The sequence below is a fragment of the Giraffa tippelskirchi genome, chromosome 4 (assembly GCF_054371585.1).
Source record: "Giraffa tippelskirchi isolate mGirTip1 chromosome 4, T2T-mGirTip1v1.2.pri, whole genome shotgun sequence".
NCBI lineage: Eukaryota > Metazoa > Chordata > Mammalia > Artiodactyla > Giraffidae > Giraffa > Giraffa tippelskirchi.
This window is the reverse complement of record NC_137278.1, coordinates 160,448,976-160,474,450: the sequence shown is the minus strand read 5'-3', so window position 1 is coordinate 160,474,450 and position 25,475 is coordinate 160,448,976. Positions and strand designations below refer to the sequence as shown.

The 25,475-nt window shown below is 39.5% G+C and overlaps 1 protein-coding gene and 1 long non-coding RNA gene across 4 annotated transcripts in view; one reads left to right on the top strand and one right to left on the bottom strand.

Annotated features, from left to right (window-relative positions):
* APAF1 (apoptotic peptidase activating factor 1) overlaps window positions 1-25,475 on the bottom strand; it is a 108,391-nt gene that overhangs the window by 23,441 nt on the left and 59,475 nt on the right. For 2 of the 3 annotated variants that reach the window (XM_081595395.1, XM_081595396.1), the window contains 6 exons: window positions 23,956-24,081; window positions 17,449-17,568; window positions 17,010-17,135; window positions 11,764-11,889; window positions 9,881-9,972; window positions 2,248-3,493 (listed from right to left, as the gene is read on the bottom strand). In XM_081595395.1, coding sequence (XP_081451521.1) covers window positions 9,970-9,972; window positions 11,764-11,889; window positions 17,010-17,135; window positions 17,449-17,568; window positions 23,956-24,081 — 501 coding nt within the window. In that variant the 3' untranslated portion in view covers window positions 2,248-3,493; window positions 9,881-9,969. Of the gene's footprint in view, window positions 1-202; window positions 3,494-9,880; window positions 10,025-11,763; window positions 11,890-17,009; window positions 17,136-17,448; window positions 17,569-23,955; window positions 24,082-25,475 lie in introns of those variants that run through there. The other variant, XM_081595394.1, reaches the window with a different exon arrangement.
* LOC145546983 (uncharacterized) lies at window positions 5,958-9,481 on the top strand. Its single transcript, XR_014083433.1, has 2 exons — window positions 5,958-5,989; window positions 6,645-9,481. It is a non-coding gene; the product is annotated as an uncharacterized LOC145546983 (long non-coding RNA).

The window sequence follows — 25,475 nt, the reverse complement described above, 5'->3', positions numbered from 1 at the left end:
CCATCAGAGACTTTCCCCCATGAACTCTAGACCCTCTTTTTTTGGTGGGGGGTAGGAATGGGGGTGGAGGATGGAGTGCAGCCTACAGGATCTTAGTTCACCAACTAGGGCTCACAGCAGTGAAAGCTGGATCACCAGGGAATTCCAGACCCTCTTCTCCAACCACTTACTCAACATCTCCACTTGGCTGCCTGACACTCACCTCAAACTTACTTTGTCCGAAAGTCCGCTCCTTTCTCAGTCTTCTTATCTCAGTCAAATGGCAACTATATTCTTCCAGCTGCTCAAGTCAGAGGCCAACACCTTGGTAGTGTTCTTGACTTGTCCCTCTCAAACCTTTATCTGCTCCATCAGCAACTCTTATTAACGCTTACCTTCAAAATATATCCAGAATTCAACTTGTCACAGCCTCTACTTCTGCCGCTGTCATTTTGCCCAAATTACTGTAAAAGCTTCTCAGTGGTCTTCCCAATTCCCTCCTTGCTTGTTTGATTCTCAACTGGTTCCCACTGCCACGCTTACGTCCAATGCCTCCACTGCTCACACTCCTGTGATGGCTCCTGTCTCAGGCGAGACATCCTCGCCCCAGCCTGGGAGACCCCCCCGAAGAGCTGGCTGCACCTCCTACTGTGCTCCCAGCTCTATCTTCTCTGGCCACAATGGCCCCCTTGCCTGTGCTGGAGCAGAGCAGACCAAGCCATCCCAATTCCAAGCTTTCATACTTGCTCTACCCTCAGTCGGGATCACTCTCCAGACACCTGCCTGACTCACCACCTCACCTTTCAGGTCTCAACTTAAGTGCCACCCTCTGAACGAGCAGCCCCCCTGTGACTGCAACCCTCCTTCTCCCCACTCACATACCAGCTAATTAGTAAATCTGACTGACTTTTTGTCTGCCTCTCCTGAGCCCCCAGCTGCAGGAGGGCAAGGGCTCTGTTTGGCTCACTGTTATATCCCCAATACTAACAAAAATGCCAGGCACAGGGCAGAGATCTCAACAAATATATACTGAATGAAAGAAGGAATGAATGAATTCTCTTCTTTACAGGATCTTTTCCATGCTGGCCACACTGGGCATCACAGACAAACTGAGGAGACAGAAAATTTCGATAGAATTACATTACACATAACCTGATAAAGCATAAATAGAGGCTGATGGCTTTAATTTGAAGAATCTTCCATATATGTTTTCTGATCAAAAAAGAACAAGAAGTCTGAAACAATCTGAAAATGCTTTCCAAAAATACTTCAGGAATTTTATTATTATAAAATTTTTAATTCATGTATTAAAATGTATACCAAGGCAAAAAAAAATCATGTAAGCGTATCATAAGTACAGTTTTCAAAACATACAAAACATATTCAATGTAAAAAAAAAAAAGTACACATACAAAATGCAATGTATTTCCAATAAAAAAAAAAATAATAATAAAGCAAGGAGAAATGTTTGAAAAATACTCGTCCAAAAGTAAAAAACAAAACCCTCCTCTTGACTGGCCACTTAAGCTGCCTTGAAAGGCTTTTCTTCTTCCCTCATGTTACTTGGTCTTTCTTCTCATTTTTCTTTTTATTTGTAAGATAAGGGCCAATCAAGGCATTTTTAAAGGCATATCTGTTGCTATACTTTTATAGTCAAGTGACTTTTAATTCCAAAAGTTAAAACTTATACTCTGAGCTATAAACACAGTTCCTAAACACTGTATGCAAATCAAATTATAATTTGGGTACTGTACACAGAACATGCCACTACAGAAATTTCTTTTTATAAAATTGAGATTTTCACATCACATTTGCTTAAGTCACAGTAAGCCCATAAATTAGTTCCTCAACCCACCATAAAACAAACAAAAAAACAAAAACAAATGTTCTAATCAAAGTATTTTATTCACTCTACTTATGGTTCCCTCAAATGCTAAATAGGAACATCTAATCTAAAATACATTTGGAGTGGTCTATTCCCCCTACCCACCCCACATCTACTAATATGCACCAACAACAGAAACTGGCTCAATGCTTGCCTACTATTAAAGCTAATACTCACTTCATTTAGTTCTTGTTGCAGCAACAAAAATTTTTGAATTTTGGTTGTCTTTTTATGTATGAACCACATCTATTACTAACACTTAACAATATATTTCAGGGAAAATGTTTGGATTTAAGCTGAAAATAAAATTCCTAATCAGGAGGTCAAAACAGCTTGTTACTGATGTTAATATGCTTTTCCCTGTCAAAAACTATCTTTTCTAATTTCTTTTTTTTTTTTTTAATTAACTTTTGAGGGAGAGAAAGGAGGAGGAAGAGAAGGGAAGGAAAACAGACTGGCTGGGAGGTTAAATGTGACATCTTCCAGTCACAATGACTCTTCCAGTATGGCATAGAAAACCAGAGAATTCTCTTGAAATTCACTAACAGAACAGCACTGGCAATGCTGTTCATCTAAAAGTAAATGGAATTTAGCATTTTTTTTTTTTTTTTTTTTTTACTATTTTCTATATCTTAGAAGAAGTCTGTTGTTAAAACTTATGATTAAAATTAGCTCCTCCTCAATTATTCCAATTTACTAACATTTAAATATGGAGCAATTACTTTTAAGAAAAGAGAGAAAGTGAGGATTAAGAAAGGTTAAGTTCAGTCAAGTAGAAGTCTGGTACATAAAAAACCAGAGACAGCAGGACAGTGCCCAGTCCAGAGGCTGACTGAGTCCAGGTCCAGCCTGGCGCTGCCACAAGCTAAGGAAAAAAGGTAGACCGACAAAATCTACTCTCTCCCATACGCATAACATTTGCTTCACAGAGAGAACTTTTGAAATCTAAGATTCACTTATCAAGTGAATTAAAGAAAATTTTGCAAACTGCACATAGACACAATATTTTGAAAGCAAATTTTAAGGGGTGCAAACAGGCTCTGGGATTATATTTGGGAGAATTATATACCTCCTTGGGGTGTGGTTCAGAAAGCAGGCTACCACCACCCTGAGGCATGGCCTGTACCAATGATAGTATTAAAATATATATATTTCCTTCCAATTATTCTCATTATGTCAACCAATTTGAATGCAGCAAGGGAAAATTTTACCAATGGTAAAATAACTAGGTACATTTTCATTTGCATCTTAAGGACAAACTGTTAAAAAATGATGATGGTGATTATGAAAAACAAGATTAAAGGTGTGTTCATTTGGGAAAAATTACATTAATATTATTCATCCAACCACAAACACTTTTGTAATGAATGCAATACTACAAAACAATTCACAGCTTTATAAAAGTTAAAGTACAGAGTTTCATTAGGATTTTTTTCCAATTCAAAATTAAAAGAGGTCAACTTACATCACCACTTAACTATCTTACTCTAAAATCTTTAAAATATATAAAATACCAAGATTATCAACAGTCACATATGTTTTGAAGTCAGGGGACACATGTATTTTCTTAAGATTGGTTCCATTTGTGTAGAAGGTCTGTGAGGATTCCCCAGTGACAACATTCCACCACTGTGCAGAGAAAAATAAAATTCTTATTAGGCTGGTAATTACAGTGTGAGACAATCTGCAGTGCCAACAGGATCCTTCACCCCCGCCCCTCCTACTCCCAAATTTAAGCTCATACCAGGAAAGATGTCTATACATAGTTTAATGCTAAATACAGTATCATCAACCCAGTCCACCTTTTATGGTTATCCCTGGTGAGTGCCTCACAGCGACCCCACACCTAACCCCTGTAAGGCAAAATGGAGAAACACACAGCCTACTCAAAAGCAGACACAGGCTACCTATAGCCCATTACAGCCACGGCTAAACTGAATTCTGTCTGCATGTCACCCTCAGTAGAACAGCGAGAACAATCCTCTGTTCTATGTAGTCAAGTAGTCTCGACTACTCATAATATGAGCTGCAGAATAGAATAGGTTCTCTCTACTGAATCCTCCTTTCACCGGATAATTCAAGAGCCTGTGACCAAGTTTTTTATTTGGGCTTCCCTGATGGCTCAGCGTTAAAGAATCTGACTGCCAATGCAAAAGACACGGGTTCGATCTCTGCTCCAGGGAGAACACACATTCCTCGGAGCAACGAAGCCACAATTCTTGAGCCTATGCTCTAGAGCACAGGAGCCAAAACTACGGAGCCCACGTGTCATAGAGTTGGTGCTTTGCAACAAGAGAAACCACTGCAATGAGAAGCCCATGCATTGCAGCTAGAGAGTAGCCCCTGCTCACCACAACTAGAGAAAAGCCTGTGCAATAACGAAGACCTAGCACAGCCAAAAATAAAAAAAATAATTTGTTTTAAAAAGTCTATACACGTATTTGCCAAATAAATACTGAACATTCAAATGTAGGAGGTACTCGGACCAAGTTCTTCCCTTCTCCTCCCAATTGTTGAATTGGCTAAGATTATAATAATATTTATATTCTGTTACCAAATGGAGATCATGATGCTTACCTATATATCTCACAGTTGAGGGCAAGAGACCATGTACATGAACACCTTTTGAAAAGGCCTCAGGTACGTCAAGATTCTGAGAATTATAAATGCAATGGTCACTTCTGTATCCATGGCAACGTCCAGCATTCTGCCTTGCTCATGTGACTGGATCGACTATTCATGTTCACTATTTGTCACGCTAACTGGTAAAAGTACACCTTGTGGACTTAAGTAAAGCAACATGTACTAACTAGAAATTTTCCAGAACTAAAAATTTTGCACTATAAACAGCAGTGTAATCAAGACTGCGGAGGACAGCCACTAAAGGCAAATCACAGAGATCAGCTAGTCCAACTGCCTCACTTTACAAGTAAGGAAACCAGCGTTGAGAGAGAAGAAAGGCCTTGTCACTGTGGATGACACTGCTAGCAGGTGGCAGAAGTGGAAGGTATCTGGTTTCCCAACCTTGTGCACCCATACCCTTCCTACTATTAAACCTCTCTGCTTGGAAACACTACCTCACAGTCATTAATGTGACCATGGATGAAAAGACAATATTAAACAGGACTCTTTTTTTGGCCATACCACACAGCATGTGGGACCCTTAGTTCCCTGACCAGTGATTGAATCTATGCCCCCCTGCAGTGGAAGCACGGAGTCTTAACCACTTAAACAGGACTTACGCAGGGGACTTCTAGGGTAGTGAAACTGCTCTGCATAATACTACAATGGTGGACACATCATTACACATTCATCAAAATTCACAGAATGAACAATATCAAGAGTGAATCCTAATAGAAATTATGGACTTTGGTGATAATGAACATTCATCAGTTATAACAAATGTACCCTCTGGTGGAGGATGTTGATAGTGGGGAGGCTTGTATGTGGAGGTGGTGGGGTATATGAGAACTTTGTACTTTTCAATCAATTTTGCTGTGAAACTAAATTTGCTCTAAGAAATAATTTTTTTTAGAAATAGTAGGTAGAGGAAAGGATACATTGGGAATTGGGGACTAACAGGTACAAACTACTATATATAAAATAGATAAGCAATAAGGACCTACTGTTACAGCACAGAGAACTATATTCAACATTATAAATATATATTTAACTGAATCATTTTGCTGTACAACTGAAACACTAAATCAACTATATTTCACTTTTTTAAAAATGGAAAAAAATAGCTAACATTTACTCAGGGTACACTATGTGCCACCATGTATATGTACTTTACATGTATTAACTTCTTTAACCCTCCCAACCCTATGCTGCTGCTGCTGCTGCTGCTGCTAAGTCTCTTCAATCATGTCCGACTCTGTACGACTCCATAGACGGCAGCCCACCAGGCTCCCCAGTCCCTGGGATGCTCCAGGCAAGAACACTAGAGTGGGCTGCCAATTCCTTCTCCAGTGCATGAAAGTGAAAAGTAAAAGTGAAGTCCCTCAGTTGTGTCTGACTCGTAGCGACCCCATGGACTGCAGCCTACCAGGCTCCTCCATCCATGGGATTTTCCAGGCAAGAGTACTAGAGTGGGGTGCATTGCCTTCTCTTCAACCCTATGAGGTAGGTATTATTATTATACCAATTTTATAGATGAGAAATCATTTTATGCTAGATCACAAAGCTAATGAGTGGCAGAGCCAGGCTCTGAATTCAGGCAGTCTGCCCCAAGGCTCATTCTCCTGAACTTTATATTCTGTTGCCTCTAAGTAATGGCAAACCTGTACTTATCACCATGTATTTAATATTTCAAATCAGCCTTTCTCCTCATGAGTATACTGTGGATTTCTTGCCTTTCTAACAGGATGTACTCTGTGGTATAACACAAGTAAATTACATTATTTTTAACTTATAAATAGGAATAATTTTAAAAGTTAAGAGCTTTTTAGCTACTGGATACACACTTTATCTTACTGACATTCAATTTATATAGCTTGGGTTATAAACAGACTCAAAAGGCCTATTTTCTTGAATACTACAACAGCTATTTCTTTTTACTTTTAATTTGCTTTGTGCTTTTGGATAGTCTCACTAACATGCTGGGTAGATGCAGGCTGGGCTATATCATAATCAGTTTAACCATGCTGGTAACCAAATCAGAAGAAAGAATAGCCTGTCACTGAAATATACAGACTGAATACATAGGCTATAGGTTCTTTCACGCTCAAGACATAACTCTACAGACGTTGATTCTGCTGTTTATCTCGTGCTTCTCTAGGAACGCTGGCTATCTAGTCAATGATCTTTATTCTATCTTGTAAGCCAGACTCACAATTCTGTGATAGTCTTCTATAGGGCCCAGAGCATCAAAACACAGGGTCTCTAGAAGCTCAGTGTCAAAGCTGAGCAGTTAAGTTTTTCAGCAGTTAATACAGCTGAAGACTCCCAGCTTCCAACACAAAAACAGCAATGCTGCTCCCCTAAGAATTATCCTTGGAGCAGTTTATCTCTACACTCGAGGAGGACAAGGGCCGACAGTATCACCATCCTCCAATAACTAAATAAAGGTGTGCCTTTCTTTGTTGTTGCTGTTTAGTCGCTGAGCCATGTCCATGACCCCATGGGCCTTTATTTAGGTACAGGCTAACGCAACATCTTATGAACTACGGTGTACTTTCAAAGTAAACTTGCAAAATGGATCACAACACACATTCTCTCATAGAGCTAAAAATTGCCCTCTGACTTCTCTTTTTTACAAGCTAGAGTATTCATTAAATAAAACTGCATTTATATAGGTGTCATATATCCAAAAATTTCAATTCAGTCATTCAAATATTTTTGAACATCTATACTGTGCTAATGTTCAAACTACGCCACAATTGCACTCATTTCACATGCTAGCAAATGCTCAAAATACTCCAAGTGAGGCTTCAACAGTACATGAACCGAGAACTTCCAGATGTTCAAGCTGGATTTAGAAAAGGCAGAGGAACCAGAGATCAAATGGCCAACATCCGCTGGATCATAAAAAAAGCAAGAGAATTTCAGAAAAATATCGGCTTCTGCTTCATTGACTGCACTAAAGCCTTTGACTGCATGGATCACAACAAATTGTGGAAAATTCTTAAAGAGATGGGAATACCAGACCACCTTACCTGCCTCCTGAAAAATCTGTACACAGGTCAAGAAGCAACAGTTAGAACCGGACATGGAACAACAGACTGGTTCCAAATTGGGCAAGGAGTACGTCAAGGCTGTATGTTTTCACCCTGATTATTTAACTTACAAGCAGAATACATTATGCAAATGCCAGACTGGATGAAGCACAAGCTGGAATCACGACTGTTGGGAGAAATATCAATAACCTCAGATATGCAGATGACATCACCCTTATGGCAGAAAGTGAAGAGGAACTAAAGAGCCTCTTGATGAAAGTGAAAGAGGAGTGAAAAGGCTGGCTTAAGACTCAACATTCAAAAAATGAAGATCATGATATCCGGTCTCATCACTTCATGGCAAATGGCAAGCAGATGGGGAAACAGTGGAAACAGTGGCTGACTTAATTTTTTGAACTCCAAAATCACTGCAGATGGTGACTGCAGCCATGAAATTGAAAGATGCTTGCTCCTTGGAAGAAAAGTTATGACCAACCTAGACAGCATATTAAAAAGCAGAGACATTACTTTGCCAACAAAGGTCTGTCTAGTCAAAGCTATAGTTTTTCCAGTAGTCATGTATGGATGTTGAGAGTTGGGCCGTAAAGAAAGCTGAGCACTGATGAACTGATGCTTTTGAACTATGGTGTTGGAGAAAACACTTGCGAGTCCCTTGGACTGCAAGGATATCAAACCAGTCAATCCTAAAGAAAATCAGTCCTGAATATTCATTGGAAGGACTGATGCTGAAGCTCCAATACTTTGCCCACCTGATGCAAAGAGCTGACTCATTAGAAAAGACCCTGATGCTAGGAAAGATTGAAGGCAGGAGGAGAAGGGGACGCAGAGGATGAGATGGTTGGATGGTATCACCGACTCAATGGACATGAGTTTGAACAAGCTCCAGGAGACGGTGAAGGACAGGAAGCCTGGCATGCTGCAGTCCACAGGGTCACAAAGAGTTGGACACGAATGAGCGACTGAACAACAACAACAATATTGAGCCAGGGGACTCCCCTGGTAGCTCAGCTGGTTCTCCTGGTTCTTCACCCTGAGAAGGGATAGGCTACAGACTCCCATATTCTTGAGCTTCCTGGGTGGCTCAGATGGTAACGAATCTACCGGCAACTCAGGAGTCCTGGGTGTGATCCCTGGGTTGGGAAGATCCCCTGGAGAAGGGAATGGCAACTCCCTCCAGTATTCTTGCCTGGAGAATCCCATGGACAGAGGAGCCTGGTGGGCTACCGTCCATGGGGTCACAGAGTCAGACACAACTGAGCAACTAAGCACAGCACATACTGTACTAGACAATTAGAATCATCTCTTACACTTGAACGTTTTCAGGAAGACAAAAACAGTATCACTTACACTTGAACGTTTTCAGGAAGACAAAAACAGTATCACAAGATCTAATTCAGTAGGGTTCTATATTAAGTGATCAGTACAATATACAGTACCATCTTCAAACCCCTTTTACACATCAACCACTACTCAAAAGGCTCAGCTTCAGCATCCCTCCCCAGGAACCCTCTGTCCTCTCCTTTGTGCTTCCACTATCCTTCTGCAGACATGACCTAGAACCCCTCTTACACTTAAGAGACTTTATTTACTGTCTGTATCCCCCAAAGACTGTCAACTACCTAGGCAAGAACCAAGTTGTAAACACTGTCCCACACAGGAGAGACAGCACACAGTGGCACTTAGTACATTCTTAGTGAGGGGATGAATAAAAAGATGCAAGCACCAAAAAAAAACCCCTGAGGCACCACAACATACTCGACAGTGGCCTCAGTATTTACTAATACTAGGTTCGTATAAGCAAATGTACTAAGCAATTTTAGGAAATTCACAACCTCTATGAACATCAGTTTCCTCACCTACAAACCAAAGATGATAAAATTTAAGTCTCACAAAGCTGACTACAAAGATGATGTAAGTAAAGCCTTTTCTAAACTCTAAAGCAGTATGCTGCTGCTGCTATTTTTATTATTATTACTACTATAATAATGGTATGATACTATTGTTACGATTTAAGACTTTCAACCAACACAGTTCACAATTAGCAAAGTCGGAAATCAAATCCAGTTAAACACCCTATTTTCTACTCATTCTGATCGTCTAAGACTTGTATGGGGTGGTTTGAGAGCTCTGGTCTGAGAACATCCCTAACACTGTCATCAGAACTTCCAAAAGGCCTGAGGAAAGCAGCCTTGCAGACCCATCTCGACACCCAAAACAGGGTAACTGCCCCTCCTTTCTGATGGGTTGTATGAGGCCCAACTGAGACACAGGATGTGAAAATAGCTTGGAAAGTGGGGTATGGGCTACTCTTTTCCTTCAGTCTTTGAGAATCCCTCACCTTGAGATATCCTCCAGCAGAAACAAGCATTTTGGTGTCTGGAGAAAAGCAAAGGTCGGTCACCCAGCCTCCATGAGTAGCAGCTCCTTCTACTGAAATCGGAGCACACAAATGAAGAAGCTCACCGTTTGAGACAGTCCATATCTATAAAAGTGATACACAGTTCATCAGCAGGGTTACTCACAAGTTTTATATCTGTCTCATCTGGAACGTATTTGGAAATTTTTCTTAAAAATATAATTACAATTCTTAGTAATTTTTTTAGATTACATTCTTTTTCAAATTAAAAATATATATATAATTAAAATGCATTACTTATGATATTTATCATTAACTATACTCCAAAAAAATATAACAAAAGGACTTAAGAGTGATTAATTAGAAAACTGCAACTCTTTCACTGAATAAAAAGAGTATGATAGGAGAAGCAGAGAACAAACAAAAAAGGCCTAACAAATTAAACTACCTCAAAAGAACAAAGAATTCTAGTTTAGGATCTAGAATAACGACAGATACTATTCAAACACCTAAAGTATACATATTTTAAAAAGTCAGTCCAGTAAGGTTTCCTTTACATACATATGTGTAATTTTTAATATTTTATATGTATAAGGATGCAAACATATAAACATTCACTAAGATTATTTTACTGAACTCCTATAAACAACCTAATTACTTACAGATACTAATATTTCCATTTACTTCCAGTGATACTCAATATATGAGCAGTACTCTAATTTTTCAAAGAAATTACACATCAGAATAAGAAAAACAGAGGCATAAATAGCAAAAGAAAATAATCAAAATCATCGTTGTAAATATCTCCCTGGGAAATCCAAGAGAATCAAATGGAAAACTGATTAGAAAGAATCCAGTAAGACAGCTAGATATAAGATATATATATAAAAAATTAACTGCTTTCCTGTATTTTTGAAAAACGAAATAGAAAAACAAATTTTTTTAACGTACTAAAGAAAATTTTTTGACTAGCACTTAAAGAGAGACAATTTTTACCTTTAGGGCTTTCTGGAAAATGAAACACTGCCTTATAACCATTAAAGTGGTCCTTTCATCCAGAGATGAGGACTCAGAGCAAAATCAGTGTTCCCAAAGTAGCCCTGCTCCTTCAGTGGGTGTGATATTTGTGAGAATGGCATAGAGATTACTTAGTTGATGACTTAGTTCTTACGCAAGAGAATCTTATTTTCCTGGAAGGCCTATCTGATAATGCCTCTGTTCCAGCAAACTGCATACTGTCTCACTCTTCTGCATTATATACCTATTCCTTGAATTTTAATGTCTCTTTCATGAAAAAAAAGACTCTCCTTAATTATACTGGTTACCAAAGCACCCCAATGTCCAATCATTTTCAACCACCCAGTGCTTCTAATACAACCAGCAGCAAATAGCCCCATGAGGACAGCAACAGGCCCTACTCTAAATGTTGACTATTTAATGGATACAGTGCTAAAGAGACCTTTCAGTGCAGAAAACAGCAGAATCGCAATTCATTTATAATCTAGATAACAATTTACAAAAATTATTCTCCTCAAATTCTGCCACTAAAAACAATCTTTGGTTCAGATCCAAGAATTAGGATGAATCATTCTCAAGCTAACAGCAGAGAGCTAACTGCAAATAACTAGGGCATCTGCCTCCTCACATACATAGGAAACGCTTCTAAGTCTAAAACGAATTCTTTTCGGCAGTGGAGTGCAGCTGTGAACACAACGTGCACAGGAAACAGAACAAAGCATGCCTCATACAACCAGGACCCCACGGCCTGTGCTTCCCTGTTACATTAACAAAGGGCCCCGATGTGGTACAGAGGACCAGCCAAAGCTATAAGAAAAATAGTGCTTCCATGTCAACAAACACCCTACCCTGATTTCTCCATTGTCGTCTCCAGTCGCCAACAGGGTATTGTCCACAGAGAAGGAAGAGCAGCGCACGCAGCCTTTGTGGCCTCTCAATTCATGGAGAGGAGAGAGGAGTTCAAAACTCCAAATCTGGAAGGCAATTCAGATTGTTTAGGAATCTCGAAATAAGCACCTGCAAACCCTGCCTCGAGTGCTGTGTGCGTTAGTTGCTCAGTCTGACTCTGCAACCCCATAGACTGTAGCCCGCCAGGCTCCTCGGTCCATGGAATTCTCCAGGCAAGAATACAGGACTGGGTTGCCGTTCCCTTCTCCAGGGGATCTCCAGACCCAGGGATTGAACCCAGGTTTCTCGCTTTGAAGACAGGTTCTTTTCTGGATAGTTAGCCATAAATTCAATCATATGAAGTTCTAATATTCAGCAGTTCATAACCTTTTATGAGAGGCTCAAATGCCAACTAACAACCTTGTTAATATTTTAGTTTCCCTTTAATTATTCAAGTAAACTTCAGCATAAGGATCAAAGTCACAGCTTCCTTAACTTCTTTAGACTCAGAAGAAAGAACAGCAAAATGGTCTACAGAATGAAGCAGACTTGAGTGGAGTCCTGGCTCCACAATTTATTAGTTCCTTGGCCTAGGACAACCACAAGAGCTTCTCTGGCTTCAGTTTCTGTACCTGTATGATAGGAATAGTAGCACCTGTAGAGTGAAAATTAAATGAGATAATAGAGATTGAAATTCCTAGCCTACGGCCTAACATACAGCAAGAGTCTTTAAAAGTTAATCCCGATCAGTTCAGCCCAGTCGCTCAGTGGTGTCTGACTCTTTGCGACCCCATGGACTGCAGCACGCCAGGCCTCCCTGTCCATCATCAACTCCTGGAGTTTACTCAAACTCATCTCCATTGAGTCGGTGATGCCATTGAACCATCTCATCATCTGTCATCCCATTCTCCTCCTGCCCTCAATCCTTCCCAGCATCAGGGTCTTTTCAAATGAGTCAGCTCTTCGTATGAGGTGGCCAAAGTATTGGAGTTTCAGCTTCAACATCAGTCCTTCCAATGAACACCCAGGACTGATCTCCTTTAGGATGGACTGGCTGGATCTCCTTGAAGCCCAAGGGACTCTCAAGAGTCCTCTCCAACACCACAGTTCAAAAGCATCAATTCTTCAGTGTTCAGCTTTCTTTACAGTCCAACTCTCACATCCATACATGACTACTGGAAAAACCATAGCCTTGACTAGATGGACCTTTGTCGGCAAAGTAATGTCTCTGCTTTTTAATATGCTGTCTAGGTTGGTCATAACTTTTCTTCCAAGGAGCAAGCATCTTTTAATTTCATGCCTGCAGTCACCATCTGCAGTGATTTTGGAGCCCCCAAAAATAAAGTCTGTCACTGTTTCCCCATCTATTTGGCATGAAGTGATGGGACCGGATGCCATATTAGTTTTCTGAATGTTGAGCTTTAAGCCAACTTTTTCACTCTCCTCTTCTACTTTCATCAAGAGGTTCTTTAGTTCTTCTTCACTTTCTGCCATAAGGGTGGTGTCATATGCATATCTGAGGTTACTGATATTTCTCCTGGCAATCTTGATTCCAGCTTGTGCTTCATCCAGTCCAATGATGTACTCCGCATATAAGTTAAATAAGCAGGGTGACAATATACAGCGGTGATGTACTCCTTTCCTGATTTGGAACCAGTCTGTTGTTTCATGTCCAATTCTAACTGTTGCTTCTTGACCTGCAAACAGATTTCTCAAGAGGCAGGTCAGGTGGTCTGGTATCCCATCTCTTGAAGAATTTTCCACAGTTTGTCATGATCCACACAGTCAAAGGCTTTGGCATAGTCAATAAAGGAGAAGTAGATGTTTTTCTGGAACTCTCTTGCTTTTTCAATCCAGCAGATGTTGGCAATTTGATCTCTGGTTCCTCTGCCTTACCTAAATTTAGTTTGAACACCTGGAAGTTTTCAGTTCACGTACTGTTGAAGCCTCACTTGAGGAATTTTGAGCATTACTTTACTAGAATGTGAGATGAGTGCAACTGTGCAGTAGTTTGAGCATTCTTTGGCATTGCCTTTCTTTAGGATTGGAATGAAAACTGACCTTTTCCAGTCCTGTGGCCACTGCTGAGTTTTCCAAATTTGCTGGCATATTGAGTGCAGCACTTTCACAGCATCATCTTTTAGGATTTGAAATAGTTCAACTGGAATTCCATCTCCTTCACTAGCTTTGTTCGTAGTGATGCTTCCTAAGGCCCACTTGACTTCACATTCCAGGATACCTGGCTCTAGGTGAGTGATCACACCATCGTGATTATCTGGGTCGTGAAGATCTTTTTTTGTATAGTTCTTCTGTGTATTCTTGCCACCTCTTAATATCTTCTGCTTCTGTTAGGTCCATACTGTCTTTGTCCTTTATTGTGCCCATCTTTGCATGAATGTTCCCTTGGTATCTCTAATTTTCTTGAAGAGATCTTTAGTCTTTCCCATTCTATTGTTTTCCTCTATTTCTTTTCATTGATCGCTGAGGAAGGCTTTCTTATCTCTCCTTGCTATTCTTTGGAACTCTGCATTCAAATGGGTATATCTTTCCTTTTCTCCTTTGCCTTTCTAATCTCTTCTTTTCATAGCTGTTTGTAAGGCCTCCTCAGACAACCATTTTGCGTTTTTGCATTTCTTTTTCTTGGGGATGGTCTTGATCACTGCCTCCTGTACAATGTCACAAAACTCCATCCATAGTTCATCGGGCCCTCTATCAGAAATAATCCCTTGAATCTAGTTCTCACTTCCACTGCATAATCGTTAGGAATTTGACGAAGGTCATACATGAATGGTCTAGTGGTTTTCCCTACTTTCTTCAATTTAAGTCTGAATTTAGCAATAAGAAGTTCACGATGTGAGCCACAGTCAGCTCCCAGTCTTGTTTTTGCTGACTGTATAGAGCTTCTCCATATTTGGCTGCAAAGAATATAATCAATCTGATTTTGGTATTGACTATCTGGTGATGTCCATGTGTAGAGTCTTCTCTTGTGTTGTTGGAAGAGGGTGTTTGCTATGACCAGTGCGTTCTCTTGGCATAACTCTATTAGCCTTTGCCCTGCTTCATTCTGTACTCCAAAGCCAAATATGCCTGTTACTCCAGGTGTTTCTTGACTTCCTACTTTTGCATTCCAATCCCCTATAATGAAAAGGACATCTTTTTTGGGTGTTAGTTTTAGAAGGTCTTGTAGTTCTTCATAGAACTGTTCAACTTCAGCTTCTTCAGCATCACTGGTCGGGCACAGTATTACTGTGATATTGAATGGTTTGCCTTGGAAATGAACAGAGATCATTCTGCCATTTTTGAGATTGCATCCAAGGACTGTATTTTGGACTCTTGTTGACTATGATGGATACTCCATTTCTTCTAAGAGTTTCTTGCCCACAGTAGTAGATATAATGGTCATCTGAGTTAAATTCACCCATTGTAGTCCATTTTAGTTCGCTGATTCCTAAAATGTCAATGTTCACTCTTGCCATCTCCTGTTTGACCACTTCCAATTTGCCTTGATTCATGGACCTAACATTCCAGGTTCCTATGCAATATTGCTCTTTACAGCATCGGACTTTGCTTCTATCACCAGTCACATCCACACTGGGTGGTGTTTTTGCTTTGGTTCCATCCCATCATTCTTTCTGGAGTTATTTCTCCACTGATCTCCAATAGCATATTGGGCACCTACCAACCTGGGGAGTTCATCTTTCAGTGTCCTCTATCTTTTTGCCTTTTCATACTGTTCATGGGGTTCTCAAGGCAAGAATACTGAAGTGGTTTGCCATTCTCTTCTCCAGTGGATCACATTTGTCAGAACTCTCCACCATGACCCTACTATAATCCCTATACCAACCTACTATCTTGGCAGAAAGAGGCTGTTCTCTTCCTTCCAATATTCTCCCTGGTGGTTCTGTCATCACCATTTAACAAGCACATGCTAAAAACATGTTCCAGACACTGAGCAAAGAACTGGTGGTACAAAGATAACCAGGTTCAGTCCCTGTCCTTTAAAAGTTTCTAGTTTAATCATAACCGGCTGAGTGAACAGTGGTATGAAGTAAATGATTAACACGAGAATATGCAATAGGAACACTGAGAGTAGAGCAGCTAATCCTGCCTGAGGGCCAGGAAAGGGTTCCCTGAAGAACTGACCTCAAATGCTGGTCTAAAAGAATGAGTCAGATGCATTGAGATAAAAATGGATAAAAGGTCGAGTTGAGCCAAAGATAACAGTGTGCACAAAAAGGTGGAAGTAGAAGTAGTCTGGCACAGCGGAAACAATTTAGCAGAAAGAGACAGAGATGAGCTAAGGATATGGGCTTGTAAACCATCAAGTCTCAGAGGAGCTTCAACAGGGCACTTGGGCAGCAGCAGGGAAGATAAACTGGAGGAGGCGCAGACCAGTGGCAGGTCCACCAATAAAAGAGGAGAGCCTGGTCTTAGGGGTGGGGAAAAGGAAGAGAATAAGGATCCAAGAGACACTGAGTAGTAATCAATGGAACACAGAAGACAGGAGAGTCCCAGGTAATTCCAAGGTTTATAATTTGGAAAGATGAACAGATAACAATGCCATTAACAAAGATGAAGAAAAAAGAATAGGATGGAGTCTTCAGTGTCCCCGAGCAGGAAGCATCATTTCACTGGAATATGATTTTCAGAAGCATCAATTTACATCGATTACAAAAAATTTAACTGTGGGTGTACAATTAAATGTAAATCTCTTTCAATACTTTTTATTCCTATATATGCAGTAGATGCTGCCTTTGATTACTAACAGACAAAAATATATCAGTAAAGGAGAAATCAAAAGTCCTCAATGTCATTCACTTAACATATCTGGTACAAACTAAATGCCAATGGTCATCCTCCAAAAATTCACAAGAGACAGACATGTAGACAGAATATTATTTTTCTCTTTTACATATTAGTTAGCATTCATCACTCAGTCATGTCCGACTCTTTGCAAACCCATGGACTATAGCCCACCAGGCTCCTGTGTCTATGAAATTCTCCAGGTAAGAATTCTGGAGTGGGTAACCATTCCCTTCGCCAGAGGATCTTCCCAACCTAGGGATCAAACCCAGATCACCTACACTGCAGATGGATTCTTCACCATCTGAGCCACCAGGCAAATATTTTACACATTATAGTTGGACTCACAATACATAACCAACACCCAAGTTTTAAGCATGCACCTTTCACCCAATTGACCTACCTTTGCAGTCTTGTCAGCAGAGGTAGAAGAAAACTTAGTAGCATCAAAGGAAATATCACAAGAAAGAACTGTATCCTGGTGACACACAAAGTCTTTTTCTATTCTTCTGGTAATAATATTCCATACCTTCAAAGAAAAACTCAGAAGTTGACACTTTTCAGAACATTTTGTATTACTGAGCATAATCAGCCAGAAGGGAGCTATAAAACAAGAGCTTTGGCACACTGGTTGTTCTGACCTCTTTAAGTGCCTTTTTGTACAAATATTCATAGACAAACAGCAGATGTAGATGACTGCAGTAAACAAAAAACAGGCATTTCTACTTTAGAAATTTAAAAATTTAAGTATTTACATATCAGCCATCTGCTTTTGGCTGTCACTATATAATCAATACAACAGTAGAGTATTTCTTAACAAAGAAACGTCTGTTACAAATTACCTTTACTGTTCCATCAAATGACCAGGAAAGCAGTCTTGAATTTTTCAAGAGTCTAAAGTCTTTCACTGTTTCCTGGTGGGCTTGGAGAAAGAAAGGTTCCTCTGATTGCCAATTCCATATCTGAATATCAAAGAAATAGTCTGTTATAACCTTTCTGAAAATACTCCATTAGAAGGGTAGGGGAGAAGCACTACCTTGTCTGAAGTCTTTCATCTGCATGGCACTTCAGTAAAATAGAGACAAGAACCAAATAAGAATATGGTATCCCCATTTTACAGAGAGAGAAGAGAAAAGCTGGAGTTAATTAACTTGACTAAGGGCAAAATAAAATATTTTTCCTCCTAAATAAAATTTGTTTCCTTCAGTTGCTTGGAGAGCAGTTAATTATATCAGAAGATAGAGAAAAGTCACAACATGCCAGTGAGCTCACCATCTGATTAAATTTTCCAAAGAAAATTATCTCAATTACATATTCACAGATTTCTGAACCTCACAAGCTAGGCCAAGCCCTGATTCCGGCTCAAATGAAACTACTGAATCCTACTGGTCCTACTGCTTGGGAAGGTCCACTGACCAGAGCAGCTTCAAACCAGGTCGCGGAATTTCTGAGCTTCAGATATCTTAGCTAGCCCCCAATACAATCTTCAAAATGACAAGTGATACAATAGATCATTTTTCACATGGCACCCCAGGAAGAACGCTTCAGACACAAGAGAAAGAGAAGAGACTACAATGCTGGAGACAGGGCATTCGAAGTAGGCTTGAGAAATGAACTGGAATTATGATTCACAAACAGAGAAGGGCATTTCAAACAAACAGTATGAATGCTTGAGTTAAAGCGCAGGAGCAGGAAAAGGTGGAAGGGTTACAGAGACCTGTTCACAGTTTAATCTGGCTGGAGTACAGGATATGCAGAAGGAACAGTAGTGGGGAAAGGTTGGGAAGATATTCTAAGAAACAGCCCAGAGAGCCTAAAGCTAGACTTCTGGGCTTCAGGGAATTAGTCAGTCTCCCACAGAATTTTCTTCCATTTTTTTTTAACATAAGAGATAAAAAGATAAAGAAAAAGCAGCTACCAACTCAGGTATGCACATTAATAATATCCTGGGTCTAGTTTCTGACTGGTGAAGGTTTAACAGTAGAAATCCCTTTGAGGTTTTTTCTATCAGACTTAGGCCAAATCGTAAAAGAAATTACATCTCTCTTACCCTCCCCTTTTTCTTTACTCCTCTATCCTCCACTTTTAGCAGCTACCCTCCCACCTCCACCATGCCTTGGCTCTCAGACATCTCCATCTTTTCTGTCTCTGAGTGCCCATTCGTGGAAGCAAGGTTATCTTGTATGAGAGCAAGGGACCTTAGGAGAGGAGCTGGAAGTGAGAGTAATTTTGAGGAGAATGAATTGGGAATTTCAGTATTTTAAGAGCTCAATAAGATATGCTTAGGCAAGGGGGAAGAAAAAAAAGCTTTCAGGCTCCCCAAATCATATCAGAAAAAAAGGCACCCTGCGTGACTAAACATAAAATACTCTAGACCATTGTCATAGGAAGTTTCTGGCTGCCTCCTTCAACTTTCTGGGCTTTAGCGGACTAGAAGATCAGTGGTTTCTATTAACAGCTCCTCCTGGTTGACTGGTACTGCCATTCCCAGCTGTGTCTGACTCAGTATTCATTCCTGACTGAGGTTCTTACTGCTACCCTCCACATCAAGAAGTCAGAGAGCCCTCCTGAGCAGACATAACAAAGAATTTGACAATCGCTGAGGGTGAAGAGACTAGCCTTAGCAGATTTTTTTTTTTGACAGATGTTTTCTGATAAGGCAATGATGACAAAGATACTTTTTTGTTGGACTTAAATGTCCTGTGCTAATCAAATCATCTTATATAATAGCTAAACTTCTACCAACATTAGTCAAATGTATAAGGTTTGAGTTTGGCTATGTCTCTACCATTAGCTGTAATTTTTGCAATGTATGTATGCTAGAATTTTTTCAGCTATATAAATTTAAATGTTTTAAATTGCTAAAGAATCTTTTACACCTGTAAGAATCAATATATTCTGAATCTCAGGTGAACACAGCTACTACTTGGGCTTTATTTACATCCAGGGAAAAAGATCAAAAACTACCAAAATACACCTCAATGTTCACAGCTCTAGGTGCTATCATCAGGAGAGCTGATCCTTCAAATTTTGCCAATAACTTTAGTTCAGCTTGACAAAGATTTACCAAATCCCTACTACCTCATAGGCACTGGGGATACAAAGATAATTAAAATAAACCTCCAAAACAGTGACTGTGTGAGGTATTTACAGATTTGTTAATTAGCTTGATGGTGGTAATTATTTCACAATGTATACATATATGAAATCATCACATTATATGTCCTAAACATACTACAATTTTGTCAATTCAACCTCAATAAAGCTTGGGAGTGGGGGAACCAAACCTCCAATTGATTATTTACTAAACACTAAAAAACTAAAACAAAAACCCAACCAGTCAATTCTTAGAAATACCTACCAAGAATTTTGTTATGTTAAAACATTTTAAATGTAAAAAGTATTCTGAGTAGAGCAGAAAGAGAGGATGAAACACAACTCATTTCTAAAAATAACTTAACTCAGATTCTAAAAATATTCGTAGATATTATTTCTCCCTCTGGCTGAGAACATCTGATCTTCAAGCAGGTCATAAAGCCTATGGCTTTAGCTTTTGACAAAAAGGCTATACAGTATACAATGTCTCAGCTGAATTTCATCAGATATAGCTTAGTTTTACCCATTTCAAAGCCATCTGGAGAGGAAGAAAAGTGAATATTACACTGAATTTCACAGCTAATACACTGCTATCATGGGATCCCATAATGAGTAAGTCTCTGTACTAAAGGCAAACTTCATTCCAATCATATAGGACTCACAAAGACATAAAAGACTTTTTTTCCAAAATAGTTTCTAATAGTATAAATACATGCGGGAAATACATAAAGATATAAAAGAATACATACTAACTTCTGTTGAACATATGCATTTATCTCCTTTATTTCTAAAACCCCACTAAAATGACCAAGTCAAGAGAATGAGAAAGAAAATAACAAAATAGAGGCTGTAAAGCAGGAGAATAGTAACTGGCTTTGTAGAACCAGGAAAATAGAATCCTAAAAGCATCAGAAGGACAAAAGCAACAAAACTGACACTAGAGAATTCCCCAAATGCTCAGGAACTGAGGTCACTAAAAGTACATCAAGAGGTTAGAATGAGGGTAGGTCTAAAAACAGAAGTATCAGGAGCGGTAGGAAGATGGCAATGGTATGGGTAGCTCCCTGAAGCCTCCATTAAGAGCAGACAAAGCAACTAAGACAGCAAATCCAAAACTGCATAGGCAACATCAAGAAGACCATGTTAAGTGACAAAGTAGCATCACATACCACAAGATACGAGTGAGGACAAACTGAGAGCTGTAAGACTCGTGTGGTACTAGCATCTATATAAGCAGAAGCAGAGGAAAGCATGGAGAGTCCACAAACCTAAAACCAGGAGAATCCCAAGAGAGCCAAGTGCCATTCACTGGAAAGTGCAAAGGACCCATGGGGGACAGCAGGAGAAATTGAATGCAAGGTGACTATGGTACAGTCTGAAAGGGCTAAAGCAGTCTGGACTCTATGAACTCTCAAAAGTAAAGGGGACAGGGCCACTGGTAGTCCAGTGGCTGGGACTCTGCATTCCCAATGCAGAGGGCCCGGGTTCCATCCCTGGTCTAGGAACTAGTAGATCTCACATGCCACAACTAGGACCTGGTACAGCCAAATAAATAAATATTAAAAAACTGGGGCAATCCTACAGTAAGGAGGAACTGTTGGGAATAGAATTCAAAGTGAGCAAAACAAGGATGAAGGCAGCAAAGGAAAGGAGAGGTCTCAATGAAAATGAGAGAGGGGAGAGAACAAAAGTATCTCATCAGAACAATGCTGAATTTTTAATGCTTTAGGAAAACAACAGAAGAAGGAACTGCAGAGCTGTGAAGCTAGAAATGCTGTCCTTTCCCATCCCTTCAAAGAGTCAGGAAAACTGACTTCATGTAAAAGGAAAAGAAGTCACTATTGAATACCAAACAAAGTCATTTTGAGGGGGAAAAAAGAGAATAAAGTAGTGCAGAATAATGCTCCTAAAACAAACTAGAAAGAAGATTCTCTGGATTCAAGGACAGTGAGGGTGGGACTGCAGTTGTGAGACAGGGGGAGCGGTGAAGGTCTGTATACTAAACGCTGAGACACTGCACCACCTGCAGTTCCCCCTCCTCCTTTCCCCCACTTAGGTCTAAGAGCCTGTCTGCGGGGTCTACACGCTCCAGGCAGAAGACGGGAGATTCCTCTCTAGGAATCTGACAAGACCAAGACAGACCTAAAGACACAGACAACAGAGTTTTCCATCCAGGTCACCTTTCAGAGGAGGTCTCAGTCAACAAAGAGCATCCCAATCAGCATTTTAGCATCCATCTCTGGGTAGTGGATGACCACCACATAGCTGAGGAAAGCTTTAAAATAAAAGCTGGGACTTCCCTGGTGGGCCAGTGGCTAAGACTCCACACTCCCAATGTAGGGGGCTTAGGTTCAATCCCTAGTCAGGGAACTGGATCCCACATGCCACAACTAAGATCAAAGATCCCATGTGCCACAGCAAAGAACCAGCACAGCCAAACAAATAAATATATTTGTAAAGAAAGAAAAAAAAAACTTGGAGGGAAGAACTATGAAGGAAAATTAAATATTGACAGAAAAATTATATATAACATATATTATATCATTTATATATTATTGGGGCTTCCCTGGTGGTTCAATCAGTCTGCAATGCAGGAGACTTGCCTGCAATGCAGGAGACCCAGGTTCAATCCCTGGGTCAGGAAGAAACCCTGGAAAAGGAAACGGCAACCCACTTCAGTATTCTTGCTTAGAGAATTCCATGGACAAAGGAGCCTGGCAGGCTACAGTCCATGGAGTCGCAAGAGTCAGACATAGCGATTAAACCACTGTATATTATTTACATATCCATCTATCCTCAGAGAAGAAGATACTTCATCTACAAAACAAGAATATATACACACTCTCAAAAAGAATAAATAAAAATATAAAAGCTCTCCAGCATTAAAAATATACCAAATGAAAAACTCAAAGAAAGGGATGGAAGATAAAGCTGAGGAAACTTCCCAGGAAATAGAGCACAGTATATAAAAAGATGAAATGTAGAAAAAGAAAATCAGATGATCAGTCCAGGAGATCCAATATCTGAATAAGGGATAACAGCAGAAAAAAGAAGTATACGGAAGGCAGGGGGTGTCAAAGAAATAATTCAAATAAACCTTCTGAGTTGAAAAACCTAAGTTTCCAAACTGAGAAAGGTAGTGAAAGTCCAAAACCATGGATGAAATAAACACACTAAGACATATCATCATGAAATTTCACAATTCTAAGGACAAACGGGAGATCTTAAAACCTTCCAAAGAGAAAGATTAGGGATCAGAATGGCTTCAGACTTCTCAACATGAGCTCTGAAACCTGGAAAAAAATAGAGCACTGTCTTCAAGGTTTTAGGGTAAAATAATTTCCAACTACAACCAGGTAAGTGTTTCCTGAACTGCACTAAGGCAGAAAAGGCATCCATAGTACACTTGTTCTACTTAGTCGGAACGATGACACCAATGACCTAAACAAAATTTTTTTGTGATTGTGTTGGGGTGAGGGGGATTGACAAAAGCATGGGTGCACATGCTGGAGGTAAGCATGGAGGAGAAAAAAGGTAAATTTTCATCTTAATATGAAAAACTCAATAGATAAATTGTCAAAGCTAAAAATCAAGAATCAGCACTATAAGCATGTACTGTGGGGGCTTGAAGATAAATACAAAAAAAAACATCTAAAAGCTAAAAGCGGTGCTTTAAGAGAAATGGGGGTCTACTTTTATTAAAGAGCCTTGTAGTACTATTCGAGTTTTAAAAGTATATGTACTGGAACTTTGATTAAAAATAAATTTTAAAAGAACATACAGTAGGCTTAAGGCCTCTATACCTACAATCCTTAGTTATGGTAAACAATTCTTTTTCACAGGATTTTAGCCCTATAATAAATATCTTACTCTTAAAGGAAACAATGAAAATACTTCAATCTAAAATAATTACTATTTTACTACTGTAAAGAAAAATAAATAGAAATTACATAAATGTGGTACAAAGTATATTAATACAAATCCAAACACCAATACAGGTGGGAGAATTCAAATGAATGCTTGATTTTCAAAGTAAACAATCTCCCAGTAGAGGGCTCTAAGTCAAACTGCCTGCCTCACGCACAGAAAAATACAAAACAGAAATGGGTTTCATTTATGCCCATGTGCATAATCTAAAAGGAAGCCCAAAGTCATCTGAAAGTTTAGAACATGTGCTGGATTTGAGTCGCAACCAAAGTGTTCCCTTGTTGGAGTCAGTGTTACACACATTAGGAGGGCAACCTCCTTCTCACCTGAACTGCAGAATCATCAGAGCTTGAGATAAGAGTCTTTCCATCAGCTGTGAACTGGATGTGCCGAACAGTGCTCTTGTGCCCATTCCTGGATTGGAAGATTCTGTTGTTCAGGAGTTCTAAAATCTACAAAGCAGAAAACCACAGAAAATTAATACAAGGATATTCAGCAACACCTGAATTATACTCTGAAATTATTAAATCAAAACTAGACTACAGAAGGGCCTAGAATTTCCATCTCATAGTGCTTTCAGTTTAACTAAAGACACACAAATGAATAGCACAAATACAGACAAATACATCTGTGCACGCACACACACATCTACACCCTAAAATAAAAAACACTCACTGGAATAACCAGATAGCAGTGGGAACCAGTGGTCCTTCTGAGTACTCAGCTACCCAATTCATCAAACAATGGCAGTATAAGCTCAGCCTCCAAAAAGCAAATGACATTTAAGATGGATGAGAAGGAAGAAAGAAAAACATCCGCAATGAGAGACAAGGCAATCTTTTTACAAAATAACACAGAGACAAGGAAAGATAAAGGATGGTGAGAGACAGGTAAAGGAAAAGAGGGTATGAATGGGCTGGAAGGCAGTGCACTAAGGAGACTTATAAAGGTTCAAGATTAATATGACAAATGCAGAGATTAAGAAAAGTAGAACTCAAAACATAACGACTATGTCAAAAAGGCTGTCAAATTCACACCAAAAAAGTAGATACGCACTAAATAAGTACAAGGGATATAATGTACAACATAATAAATATGATTAACAGTGCTGTACATTATAACTGAAAGTTACTGAGAGTAAATCCTAAGAGTTCTCATCAAAAAGGAAAAATAATTTTCTATTTAATTCTGTAACTACACGAGATGGCAGATGTTCACTAAACTTATTGTGATACCCATTTCACAATGTAAGTCAAATAATTATGCTGTACGGCTTAAGATAACATACACAGTGTTGCTGCTTAGTCACTAGGTCATGTCTGACTCTTGTTTGATCCCATGGACTGTAACCCGCCAAGCTCCTCTGTCCATGGGATTTCCCAGGCAAGAATACTGGAGTGGGTTGCTATTTCCTTCTCCAGGGGATTTTCCCAACCCAGGGATGGAACCCACGTCTTCTACATTGGCAGGCAGACTCTTTACCACTGAGCCACCAGAATGCTGTACAATGTCAATTATATCTCAGTAAAGCTGGAAGGGGAAAAAAACTCAAAAAATATAAATATATAGTCTCCTCTTTGTGGGGCAAATGGAACTGGAGAGTATTTGTGTAATTCCTTATCACAATGAAGCCAACGTAAAATAAATGTGTCTAGTGCTATAATTAACAAATTAAGAAATAATTCCAAAAAGCTAGGTGAGAAAAAGTGAGAAGAACCACCATGTTCTCTGAACTATTATGTAGCTAGAGAAAACATGCTTCTATGATGAATTTCACTCATGATGAAATCATTTTTCCCAAAATGATTTTCATTATACTATCCTTTTTCCTTCAACCTGATTTTTA